The 12,775-nt window shown below is 51.4% G+C and overlaps 1 protein-coding gene across 1 annotated transcript; it reads left to right on the top strand.

The window, feature by feature from the left end:
• The first annotated feature begins 788 nt into the window (after positions 1 to 788).
• LOC137452358 (protein phosphatase 1 regulatory subunit 7-like) lies at positions 789 to 12,357 on the top strand. The gene is made up of 8 exons (XM_068160738.1): positions 789 to 801; positions 1,180 to 1,309; positions 1,985 to 2,140; positions 2,933 to 3,095; positions 7,523 to 7,639; positions 8,098 to 8,202; positions 10,572 to 10,658; positions 11,983 to 12,357. The coding sequence occupies exons 1-8, from the start codon at positions 789 to 791 to the stop codon at positions 12,157 to 12,159; spliced, it is 948 nt and encodes a 315-aa protein (XP_068016839.1). The 3' UTR covers positions 12,160 to 12,357.
• Positions 12,358 to 12,775: the final 418 nt, after the last annotated feature.

The following is a 12,775-nucleotide window of genomic DNA, read 5'->3' as shown; positions in this document are numbered from 1 at the left end:
CTCACTCCTGTTTGGTTTTATTCTCCTGCATGAATTGTCAGTTCAAAGCACTCGAGAGAAATGGTGTGATGGCTGTGCTGCAAAGCATCAGACTGGGGACCGAAAGACAACCTCCTGTGGATCGATGTACCGGGATATTCCAGGAACCTCTGTGCTGCCATAGACCTGGACTTAAACTCGTTCCAGATGCCGCGGTGTGTTCCACATGACAATCGCACTCGGCACGTGAAGAGTGGCCAAGAGACTTCCCTTGTTTCCTTTGTGGAAGGCTTTTGTGTGTCCCCCGGCCCCGGGGGCCGTGTTCCTCTCGGGCAGGCTGCGGACGAGGCTGCCCTCGGCAGCAGGCGTGCCGCAAGCGGAGCGGCGAAGCTGTGTTCCTGGCAGTTCTCTCTCCGCCTGGATCAGGACGAAGGTGCCGGCCGACAAGGACTTGCACTGACACAGGGTCAGAGAGCTGAGAGCACCAAAGGGTTTAATTGGTGAGAGCAACAGACTTGGTTGCTGCCACCCGCTGCTAAGTGGCCCCCACATGGGGTTTGGAGGCAGGTAAAGGTTTCTTTTGGCGTGTGAAGGGGTTTTGTGGGCATCTAGAAGGGGTGTGGAGCCCCCTGAAAGGGTCTGGGATAGTGTCAGGAGGTTCTGGGCTGGTCCACCAGCGGGTCTGGGGACATTAGAAGCGTCTGGGGGTACCTAAAATGGAGCTGTAAATATGTTAATGAATTGAATTCACTACAGGGCATAGGCTCAGAAGTTCACTTCAGACTCCTCACCTTTCCCAGACCGAGTCCATGCGAGTCCATCGTAGGATTTGCTACCACATCTTGAATCCAGTCTTTACAGATATTCTTGCAACAGGTCTAAAAGTGCTTTGGGTTCTTTGCCAAATGGCAGTGTTTCCTCTTCACCATAGGTTACCCTATTAGAATATGTATTTCCAGCATAGAGGGGATCTTTGCTGCGTGACTAAGAGTGGGATCGTTCCAGTGGGAAACATCATCTGCTCCTGAGCCATTGGAATCTCTCCCAGAGAGACGCAGAGCTGCTGTGCTGACAGGCAGAAGCAACCAGAAGGGTTTTAGGTTAGGGGTAGGTGTTGATTCTGGCCTAGAAACCCCTTAATGAGTTTTGTGCCTTGTTACCTGAGAAACAGAGTTTGTCCTGTTGTGTTTCCACCCCTAGAAAAAGCTGAAGAGCTTTGGTTCACCATGCTAAGTTGGCAGGGCAGGAAGACATCAGCGCCCAGCCTCCAGCCACGCCTGCTGGAACATGCTTTCCAATTAGTACGCTACCTCTTAGGTTTCCAACCTGGGTATTCAAAGAACGCCGAGGAAAGTGGGGGCAGGTGCTTTTGCCAGGCAGCCTCCAATGAGCAGGCCCGGGGCAACGAGGAGGTGGCAGCAGCCAGCACATGCAGGCATTTCCTGGGGCTCAGTGAATGTTTAGAGCTCAGGGGCTCAGCCTGTGCTTCCGCTTCCTTTTCTTCAGCACAGGAGTTCGGTTTGGCTGTCCAGAGCCTTGCTCTGCACCCGAATGCCGTACCGAGCGTGAGGGAAAGATGAAGCAACACCCACGTAGGCACCCAGGGAAAAAGCGGAGGTTGTCTTAGGAGCCGGTTTGAGACAAAATTCACCCAACTCCTTCTGCGGTGGTGTACGGGAAAGAGTCGGTAGGGGAAGCCGCAGGACAGCCTGCAGCAAAGCTCAGGACTTGTTCCCTCGCCTCTGCCTTCTGCACGTCTCCTCGTCGGCCGCCTGTGAGCGAGACGCTTCACCAGCTGGCTTGTTTGAAATCAGCAAAGTTATGGCATGGAAGTTATCTGGTAGGAGTCGTTGCTAAACAGATGCAGTTGAAGCTTTGTATCTTCCGTTCTCTCTACTAGTTATTCTAATCTTGCCCTGTTGGTTTAGCCCATCAGTTTTCATGTTCTCTTCATCTATTAATAGCAGAAGAAAGGGCCCCTTGATTCCAGTATTTCTTGCTGTAGTTCAGAGGTAGAGTTGGCTTTCCCTCTGACCTGTCTCCGCCAGAATCTGATTAAGCGCATTGAAAACCTGGAGCAGCTGCAGACCCTGCGGGAGCTGGATCTTTATGACAATCAGATTCGGAAGATTGAGAACTTGGAGTCTATGGTGGAACTTGAGTGAGTCTGGGGGAATTACTAAAAGGAGATTGAGGGTGGTTTGCCACTCACCAAGTTACTCTCGCTGTGCTCGTTCCAGTGCTTACCATCCAGGCCTTCCCTGTGATTCATTTGGGTGCTCTGAGCAGGAGAATCTGTTCTCCACTGATACTAAACCTGTGCAGTAAGCAGTCAGCCGTAAAGGAAACGTGCTGTGTAAAGCAGCAAGTGTGGTAGGTGGGTGCAATTCCTGTGCAGGTGTGGGAGCCCTCAGGACCCCCTTGCTCTTGGTAGCCAGAGCTCTGTATGACAGCTTTCTATTCCTGCACAAAATGGCAGGAGATTTCAGGAGACATGAGGACTGTTTTGGAAGGGTGTCAGGGAAGGAGTTTCTGGCAGGTTTTTTTTTCCCCAGTCTCTGGCAATTGTTTGCTCACTCGGAGACCTGACCTACTTCTCATGCTTGCAGGAGGCCTTGGTGTTGTCCTGTCATAGGCAGATCTGGTAGGCAGAGATCTTTCCCAAGGAATATGAATTAGCTTCCTCCCACATTGGCAGCTCCACTGCTGGACAAAAGAATGTCTGTCATCTGCATGCCTAACAGATCACTCCCCCCCACCCCCAAGTATTTTGAAAGTCATTTTAGTTGTCATTTCTGATCAAAAGAAATGACACTTAGGACCTTTAGCCTCAAGGCCTAGCAATGTGCTTGATCTCTGCAGATAGTGAGGTTCCCCACCAGTTCAGCAGTGGCACTTCCAGAATCGTCGGTGCGTGGTGGACTGAGGAATCCTTTGGTTTGTTTTCCTCCAGGATCCTGGACATCTCCTTTAACATTCTGCGGCACATTGAGGGACTAGATCGGCTCACTCAGCTGAAAAAACTCTTCCTTGTCAGCAACAAAATCAGCAAAATAGAGAATCTGAGCAACTTGCAGATGCTACAGATGTTAGAGTTGGGATCCAGCCGAATTCGGGTAGGCTTGCTCTGCATGATGATAGCTGAAGAATTTTGCGCTCTGTGGCCCGGGGTTAGCCTCTTCTGAAAGTGCAGTGCCCTTTGCTGGTGGTTGTGTTCTCTCTTCTTCTAATCATTTAATGGGTAAGTGCTTATTGCTGCACATCCTGGGTCTTTGAATTAAGTATGCACGTAGTACTTGGCTGCTAGATCACTGTTGATGAATTCTCTCCTGCATCCCTTGTGTGTTTCCCTTTGCAGAGTGTGGTTTCCATCTGACAGACAGCCAAACCTATCCAAAGTAGCAGTTGCTGTTTTCCCTTCCTGAAGTCAGGCACTGTGTCCATCAAATTAGTGAATGCAAACTTAATCCTGTAATTGATAACTGCTGCATCAGTCTCTCTTAGAACAGGATTTACTTGAGGCTTTGCTCTGAACTCCACTGTACCATGCTGACTGCTCTTCACAGAATCACTGAATAGTTTGGGTTGGAAGGGACTTTAAAAATCATCCAGTTCCAGTCCCCATGCTGAGGGCAGGGATACTTCCCTCTAGATCAGGTTGCTGAGGGCCTCATCCAACCTGGCCTTGAACATCTCCAGGGAGGGGGCAGCTACAGCCTTTCTGGGCAGTGTGGGTTGTTTAAAAGGGCTTGTTGGGACAGGATGAGGGGCAGTGGTTTGGAACAGGAACAGGGGAGGCTTAGGTTGGGCATCAGGAAAAAGTTCTGCACAGTGAGGGTGGGGAGACACTGGAACAGGCTGCACAGGATGTGGTTGAGGCCTTGTCCATGGAGACATTCAAGATAGAATAGGATTAACCAGGTTGGAAAAGACCTTTGAGATCATCAAGTCCAACCTCTTATCTAACACCATCTAATCAACTAAACCATGGCACCGAGTGCCTCATCCAGGCTCTTCCTAAACACCAGGAGCAGGTGCAGGAGCAGGGAGGTCATTCTCCCCCTGTACACTGCACTGGTTAGGCCGCACCTCGAGTCCTGTGTCCAGTTCTGGGCTCCTCAGTTTAGGAAGGAGGTTGACTTGCTGGAGCGAGTCCAGAGAAGGGCAACAAAGCTGGTGAGGGGTTTGGAACACAGACAGCCCTGTGAGGAGAGGCTGAGGGAGCTGGGGCTGCTTAGCCTGGAGAGGAGGAGGCTCAGGGGAGACCTCATTGCTCTCTACAACTCCCTGAAGGGAGGTTGTAGCCAGGAGGGGGTTGGTCTGTTCTCCCAGGCAAGCAGCACCAGAACAAGAGGACACAGTCTCAAGCTGCACCAGGGGAAGTTTAGACTGGATGTTAGGAAGAAGTTCTACACAGAGAGAGTGATTGGCCATTGGAATGTGCTGCCCAGGGAGGTGGCCAGAGAACCCTGGGCGAGGCTTCAGAAAGGTGTTAGACAAAAGGCAAACGATCAAGCATCTCTTATCTAAGTTCAGAGAGAAGACAGAAGACTCTCTTGCAGTGTTTACCAGCTCTTATTCTCAGGTCGTTGTGTGGCTTCCTGAGTCACAGTGGCCGTTGGTAATCAGCAAAAGGCTTTTTTCTCTCTACACAGTTGTAGTTTTTCCCAAGGTGTGTGGCCTACAAGGTCTAAAACATTTCCTTCTATCAGCTGAGCATTGCTTGAGGTTCTACTCCCTAAATTCAGGGCGTGAATTCTTGATGCAGCCCAGGATGCCATTGGCCCTCTTGGCTGCCTGGGCACACTGCAGGCTCATGTTCAGCCTACCATCGACCACTACCCCCAGGTCCCTCTCTGCCTGGCTGCTCTCAGCCACTCTGACCCCAGCCTGTAGCTCTGCCTGGGGTTGCTGTGGCCAAAGTGCAGAACCTGGCACTTGGATGTGTTCAATCTCCTGCCCTGGGCCTCTGCCCATCTGTGCAGCCTGGCCAGGTCCCTCTGCAGAGCTTCTCTACCCTCCAGCAGATCAACTCCTACCCCCAGCTTGGTGTCACCTGCACCTTTACTGATTATGGACTCAATCCCCTCCTCCAGATCATCAGTGAAGATATTAAAGAGGATGGAGCCCAGCACTGATCCCTGGGGGACACCACTAGTGCCTGGCTGCCAGCTGGATGTGGCACCATTCACCACCACTCTCTGGGCTCAGTCTCCAGCCAGTTCCTAACCCAGCTCAGAGTGCTGCTGTCCCAGCCAGGGGCTGACAGCTTGGCCAGGAGTTTGCTGTGGGGGATGGTGTCGAAGGCCTTGATGAAGCCCAGGTAGACCACATCCACAGCCTGCCCCACACCCACCAGGCAGTCACCTGGGCATGGAAGGAGGTCAGGTTGGTCAGGCAGGACCTGCCCTTCCTGAATCCATGCTGGCTGGGCCTGATCCCTTGGCCATCCTGTAGGTGCTGTGTGATTGCACTCAGGATGACTGTTCTGTCACCTTGCCTGGCACTGAGGTCAGGCTGACAGGCCTGGAATTCCCTGGCTCATCCAACCGGCCCTGCTTGTGGATGGGCACCACACTGGCAGCTTCCAGACCTCTGGGACCTCTCCAGTGAGCCAGGACTGGTGATAAATGATGGAGAGCGGCTTGGTAGCATATCTGCCAGCTCTCAGCGCCCTAGGATGGATCCCATCTGGTCCCATGAGCTTGTGGGGATCCAAGCAGCTAAGGCGGTCTTTAACTACCTCCTCCTGGATCACAGGGGAACTCCTCCCTGTCTCCATCTGCCAGCTCAGGAGGCCACTTGTCAGGAAGACATTCTGTCCTGTTACTAAAATTTGAGTCAATGAAGGTGTTAAGTACCTTTGCCTTTTTTGTTGTCCTTCACAGCAGAGGCTAAGATCTAAATGGGCTTTTGTGCCTCTTAATTTTTTTCCTACATGACCTAGCAACATCCTTAAACATTCCATGGGTCAACTCTCCTTCCTTCCCTGATGTTTTTCCCATAATTCACTCAGAAGCTCATTGCCCATCCAGGCTCTCTCTTCTGGGGCTCATCTCCAGCCCATTGGCGCAGCCTGGTCTGAGCCTTCAAGGGTTCTGTCTTGAAGCAGGTCCTGCTCTCCTGGACCCCTTTATTTTTAAGGGCTGTTTCTCAAGGAACCTTCTGAGTTAGTTCCTTAAGTAATCTGAAGTCTGCCCTCCGGCAGTCCAGAGTGGAGGTTTTGTTGCTGCCCCTCTTAGCTTGACTGGATATTGAACACTCAATTATCTCCTGGTCACTGCACCCCAGACAGCCTCCAACCACATCTCCCACCAGCCCTTCTCTGCTTGTAAAAGGAAGGTCAAGCAAGGCCTTACCCCTGGTAGGCTCTCACAGCACCTGGGCTAAGAAGCTGTCCTCCATGCACTCTAAGAACCTCTTAGACTGTCTCCCTCTGGCTGCCCATAGAGTCACTCATCAACCTCTCCATCCTGGTTGGGTGGTCTGTAACAGACTTCAACCAGGATGTCAGCCTTGTTGGCCTTCCCTCTAATTCTCACCCACAGGCACTCAACCTGATCATCCATGGCATCTAGAGCCCTCCTGATGTACAGGGCCACCCCTCTACCTTTTCTCCCTGGCCTGTCTCTCCTGAAGAGCCTGTGGCCATCAATTACAGTACTCCAGTCATGTGAGCCATCCCACCACATTTCTGTGATGGCAGCTACATCATAACCTTCCTGCTGGAAAAAGGCTTCCAGCTCCTCTTGTTACCCGTGCTGTGTGCATTAGTGTACATGCACTGATTTCAGCCCCTTCCCCCTTCAAATCTAGTTTAGAGCCCTGCCAATGAGACCTGCCAACTCCCTTCTTAGAACCCTTTTCCCTCTGTGGGATAGGCTGTTCTCATGTGCTAGGAAAGCTGCTTTGAAGTCTCCCTGGAGCCTTCTCTTCTGCAGGCTGAACAGCCTCAACTCTCCCAGCCTGGTCCCACAGGGGAGGTTCTCCTGCCCTCTGTGATTATCTTGGTGCCCTCCTGGACCCTCCTTTGCAGCCTCGTGCCCTTCTTTTGCCGGGGGCACCAGAACTGGATATGCAGAAGCGTTGTGCAGAGAAGCTGAACAGTTTGTCTCTGCCTGTGCTATGCCATCACTGCTGAGCAGTGACAGATTCATGCTTGCCAAGTTGGTAATTGCTGCTCTGGATACACCTCATGGCTCAGGGAATGTCACTGTCACTGTTCTCTGAGCCTGCTCATTCTCAGCTCCTGCTACCTGGCCAGTGAAGGCAGCAGCTGGGACAAAGCAATACCGCCCTCACTAAACCCACCAGTAAAAAGTGCCACCAGCCACCTGTCACACGGGTGAGGTTTGCTGTCACTGCACTTAACTGCGCTCTTGGGTCATGGTGGGGGCCCTGCCTCGTGCACACCTTGTGTTGGATTCCCAGGCTTGTTTCTCAGGAGTGCAGCTCCAGGGGCCAAGGCTACAAAATGCCAGGCAGAGGGAGAAGCTGGAGTTGTATATCACAGCAGTGAATGTCTCCTGTTGTCACGTTGCAGGCAGTTGAGAACATCGACACCTTGGCCACTCTTGACAGCCTGTTCCTTGGGAAGAACAAAATCACCAAACTGCAGAACCTGGATGCACTGACAAACCTGACTGTGCTCAGCGTGCAGGTAGGGCTCTGCTTTGTCCTGTTTGCAGCAGCCTTCCTCACCCCCTCCCTGGAGGTGTTCCAGGCCTTCAGCAACCTGCTCTGGTGGAAAGTTGGGGCTGGACCTGGATGATCTTCAAGGTCCCTTCCAACCCAAACCACTCTATGAATCTATGAAATGAGTTATAGTAACATGTAAGCCTGTTGTTTGTAAGGACCCCAAGAAGACAACTTTCAGGCTACAGCTTTCGATGGGAGGGTCAGAATCTGATTCTTGCACACTTAGGGCCCCTAGACCCCTGGACCTTCCGTTGCGCATCGGTGGTACAAAGCTCAAAGGAACTGAGCTCATGAGATCAGTGTGCACCCGAGCAGACCCTTTCCCCTTCCCAGCCATACTTCAGAGAAAAGCCTTTTCTTCAGGGAGTCTCTTGGGGTTTGGTTTGTTTGGATGCCCTTACAGCACTGCTTCCCTTTCAGAATAACCGCCTGACCAAGATCGAGGGGCTGCAGAGCCTGGTGAACCTGCGCGAGCTGTACCTCAGCCACAACGGCATCGAAGTCATCGAGGGGCTGGAGAACAATGTGAGCAGGCTCTTGCTAGCTGTGCCTGACCTCTTGCCCTGAGCTGCTCTTATCAGTAGCTGTGCTTTTCAGGAAGGTTTTGTTCCTCAGCTTTCTCCACTTACATGTAGGGTTCTGAGTCCCTTGGAAAGACCTCAAAGATCCAAGTATTTGTTGTGTTAAAGTACCTTGTGTAAGTGGAGCTCCTCCTTGTGTTGTAAATGGGTTTTGTGGCGAGGTGAAGCACAAGATGCAATTAATGCAGGAGCCTGGCTCATGCCAGGACACAGAGGTGTTTGGGCAAGTCCGGAGGAGGGCTACAAGGGTGATCCAAGGGCTGGAGCAGGTCTGCTGTGAGCACAGGCTGAGGGAGCTGGGGCTGAGCAGCCTGGAGAAGGCTCCAGGGGGGCCTTAGAGCCTCAGGGGAGGTTCAGGTTGGATGTTAGGAAGAAGTTCTATACAGAAAGAGTGATTGCCCATTGGAATGTGCTGCCCGGGGAGGTGGTGGAGTCGCCGTCATTGAAGGTGTTCAGAAGGAGACTTGATGGGGTGCTTGGTGCCATGGGTTAGCTGTTTGGGTGGGTTGGATTGGTTGATGGGTTGGACACGATGATCTTGAAGGTCTCTTCCAACCTGGTTTGGTTTATTCTAATAAAAGTTTATTCTAATAAAGAGCTGCCTGCCAGGACCTGAAGGGATCCTGCAGGAAGGCTGCAGAGAGACTTTTGCTGAGGGTGTCTGAGACAGGCTATGGGGGAATGGTTTGAGGCTGAGGCAGAGCAGGGTTAGAGAGGAGCTGAGGAAGAAGTTCTTCGGTATGAGGGTGGTGAGACTCTGGCACAGGCTGCCCAGGAGACTGTGGATGCCTCCTGCCTGGGGGAGTTCAAGGCCAAATTGGATGAGGCCTTGAGCAGCCAAGTCTAATTGAGAGGTGTCCCTGGGCATGGCAGGGAGGTTGGAGTAGATCATGTCTGAGGTCCCTTCCAACCTGAGCCACTCCAGGATTCTGTGTGTCCCTATGCCCTAACCACTGCCTGCAGAGGAGCCGAGCACCCCAAGCCTGCTTTCCCCCACGCACAAGGTCTTGCACTGAGCAGTTTGCAGAGGAGATAATGACATTCCCAATTTGCCTAGAGAAGAGATAGAGGGGAGGAAAAAGAAAGAAGGAAAGCAGGCTAAGTGATGCCTGCCCTGGATATTCAGCTGCTGCTGATCTCGCCCCCTCCTCCAGGAACAGCGTAACCCTAATAATCCTTCTAGCACCCTGTAACGAAGGCTAATAAACACCTAAGGGGTTTGCTTGAACAAAGGATCTTGGCACCAGCCATAGGAAACCCCTAGCCCGTGGCTGGTATGGGGGAAGAACAAGTAGCAGGATGTGGGTTGCCCACCTGAGACCCCCCCAGCTCAGTCCCTCTGTGCCCCCCTGCCTGGTTTCCTGCTCCCCTGCAGGTTTCTGGGGTGAGGGACTTTTGGCAAGGGCTCGTAGTGACAAAAGGAAGTGGAATGGCTGTGAGCTGGAGGAAGGGAGACTTAGATTGGAGATTAGGAAGAAATTCTTTCCAGTGTGGGTGGGGAGGCACTGGTACAAGCTGCCCAGGGAGGCTGTGGATGCCCCTTCCCTGGCGGTGTTCATAGTCAGGTTGGATGAGACCTTGAGCAACCTGGGCTGGTGGAAGGTGTTGACGGGGGTTGGAACTGGATGATATTTAAGGTCCCTTCCATCCCAAACCATTCCATGATTCTGTGATCTTCAGCCATGGAAATGCTGCTGCAGCCTTTTACACAGCAGTTTGTAGGTAACTCTCGGTTCCTTTTGATAGGACATCAACTGGAGCTGGAAGTAGGAGGGAACGAACTGTGGCATGTGGCTTTCCTTTGTGTTAGTATCCATTTGAAGAAGCCTGTAGCATTTTCATTCTCACCCAACAGTAGATGATATTGTCAGAGAGCAGAGACAATCTGGAACTTAGCTGACTCTGTAAGGCAGAAAAAATCCTTTTTCTGGAGCTCTTGAATTCCCTGCTGCAACAAGTTTGTTCAGGTCTGCTGCTGAAGAGGGCATTTGTGATCTGATTTTTAATGGAGCACTCTGCTTCATGTGTTCTGAGGAAAGGCTCACTCTTTAGGAGCCCTTGGCTGTGAATTGCTGTCAGACTAGTGATTGCTTTAATTTTTGTCATAAGGCTTCTGGGCTGTCAGTAACCCAGCTTCATTAAAAGTAATTGTCCTTGCTACATACATAAGCAGGGAGAGTTCTTGTGCTGCATGTAAACAGCTGGCAATAGTTTTTCTTTGCTTCCCACAGTTTCCAGCTCTGGGCTTGAAAAAGCGGGAGAGAGAAGATGGGAAGAAATTTTGGTCTAATGTTTTTGTGTTTGCTTGTCTAGAACAAACTCACAATGCTGGACATAGCATCCAACAGAATCAAGAGGATTGAGAACATCAGTCACTTAACAGAGCTGCAGGAGTTCTGGGTAAGCATAGGATGGAACTGTCCCTGGAATGTCCCTACAGCAAGTGGACAAAAACCTTCTGGTGAGGAGCAATGGGAGGGTGGTGTACATCTATATCTCTGAGTAAGCTCAGATTCACAGATTGCACTGGGTTGGGAGGGACCCTCAAAGGTCATCTTGTTCAACCCCCTTGCACTCAGCAGGGACACCTTCAACTAGATCAGGCTGCCCAGGCCCAAAAGGAATTTGATCTTGAATGTCTCTGGGGATGCCCCCTCGATGGAGGTGTTCAAGGCCAGGCTGGATGAGGCCTTGAGCAGCCTGGGCTGGTGGGAGGTGTCCCTGCCCAAGGCAGGGTTTGGAGCTGGATGGTCGTTAAGGTCCCTACCAACCAACTCTGTGATTATCTGCCAGGCAGCAAACAGTGCACAAAGTTTCCACTTCACTGTGGATGGCCGAGGTGAGGAAGTTGTTCTTGAATGGGGGCACAGCTGATCCATTGCTGGGGTTTTTTAATGATTATTTTTTGTTATTGCTGTTAGTGTTTAAAGGTGATACTGCTTTAGTCACTGCTTCTGCATCCAAAAGCAAAGGATGGCTGAAGTCTCCAGGTTGCCGGCAGTTGGAGCATCATCCCCTTGTAATTCCTCTGCAGTGCCAGCAATGAGGCACCTCCTAGGCTTGGTCCCTGGATCAGGGAGCTTGGCACTTTCTGGAGTGGAGGAACAGTTTTGGTGGGAAAGTGATGTAGAGGGGGGAGGAAAATGCCACTTTTCACATCAGTTTGGGACCAATTTTAATGTTTCCTGGGAAATCATGAAAGTAAAGATTTCAGTGTAAGAAGATCTTGGCAGTAAACATTTCTAGCCCTTAAATGTGCAGTGGATCAACTGGGACACTGTTGTAAAGAGACTGTCTCAATGTCTTGCAGGGTGTTTTATCCTAATTCATAGATCACAGAATGGTTGGGTTGGAAGGGACCTTAAAGATCATCCAGTTCCAGGCCTCTGCCTTGGGCAGGGACACCTCCCACTAGACCAAGTTACTCGAGGCCTGGATATGCTCTCAGAGGGGTGGAGCCTTTGATCACTACCCCAGGACAGTGTAGGGATGGTTAGCGAGGGCCTGCCTGGAATGTCTGACAGGAAAGCACAGCTGGGAGGCTCCAGGGGGAAAAGGGTCACATAGCCAGGGCCATCTCACATGTGCATGAAGACTGTACAGTGCCACTGCCTTGGGCTTGTAGAAATCCTCCTGTGCGGTGGCTCTGTGGCGAGGCTGCTGCTAACCAGGCTTAGCTTGCAAGTATCTGTTGGTGTGAGCCTCCCCTGTATGTGCCGTGCAGATGAATGACAACCTGGTGGAGAGCTGGAGTGACCTGGATGAACTGAAAGGAGCCAAAAACTTGGAAACCGTCTACCTGGAGCGAAATCCCTTGCAGAAGGACCCCCAGCACCGGCGCAAAATCATGCTGGCCCTCCCCACTGTCCGGCAGATTGACGCCACCTTTGTTCGATTCTAAACCTCCTCCTGCTGCCCTCCTTGGAGAAATGTCCCAGCTGGGTTTTCTATCCACTTAACCACACAGCCCAAGTCTTCAGTACACTGTCACAGAGCAGATGGTCAAGAAAAAGCACTGAGTACCAGATCCTGTGTACGATGCACTCATTGTTTTTGAGATGTTGTTGTTATTATTATTAAATCTTAATATGGAGACTTCTCTCCGTTTCTGCCTCTTGCTGGTGGGGGAGGTTTGGCCAGCATCATTGCCGCAGACTGAAGTCACCTGGAGCCACTTGCTGACTTCTCTTGGCTCTGTGACACAGCTTTGGGTTAGTGACATCCTTGCAAACATCACTGCCAGATCCAGTCACAGTGGTGGTCTGTCAAAGGATGAAAAGATGGGGAACACCGTTCATGTGGGGCAGAGTCAGAGAGAGACACCCATCCAAGTCACCCTCAGAGCTGCATCCGCTCCTTCTCCTCTGTCAAACGATAGAAAACTACAAGAAGAAATAAATGGGAAGGGTGATTGATTGGTGGTGCTTTGATTCATTCTGATCTGTGGTGGATTTGAATCTTTGGAAGCCTGGAATGAATCCCTTTGCCTTCAGCAGGAGATCAGTAGCATTAAACAG

This window comes from Melanerpes formicivorus, unplaced genomic scaffold (genome assembly GCF_026170545.1).
Source record: "Melanerpes formicivorus ecotype bairdi unplaced genomic scaffold, bMelFor1.0.p_v2 SCAF_52, whole genome shotgun sequence".
Lineage (NCBI taxonomy): Eukaryota > Metazoa > Chordata > Aves > Piciformes > Picidae > Melanerpes > Melanerpes formicivorus.
The sequence above is the reverse complement of the archived record's forward strand: the minus strand, read 5'-3'. Positions and strand labels throughout refer to the sequence as shown.

Excerpts from the sequence above, each read along its gene's own strand:
- LOC137452358 (XM_068160738.1), top strand. Across the intron at positions 3,096-7,522 it reads TGGGATCCAGCCGAATTCGG|GCAGTTGAGAACATCGACAC; the intron begins GTAGGCTTGCTC and ends GTCACGTTGCAG. Across the intron at positions 8,203-10,571 it reads TCGAGGGGCTGGAGAACAAT|AACAAACTCACAATGCTGGA; the intron begins GTGAGCAGGCTC and ends TTGCTTGTCTAG.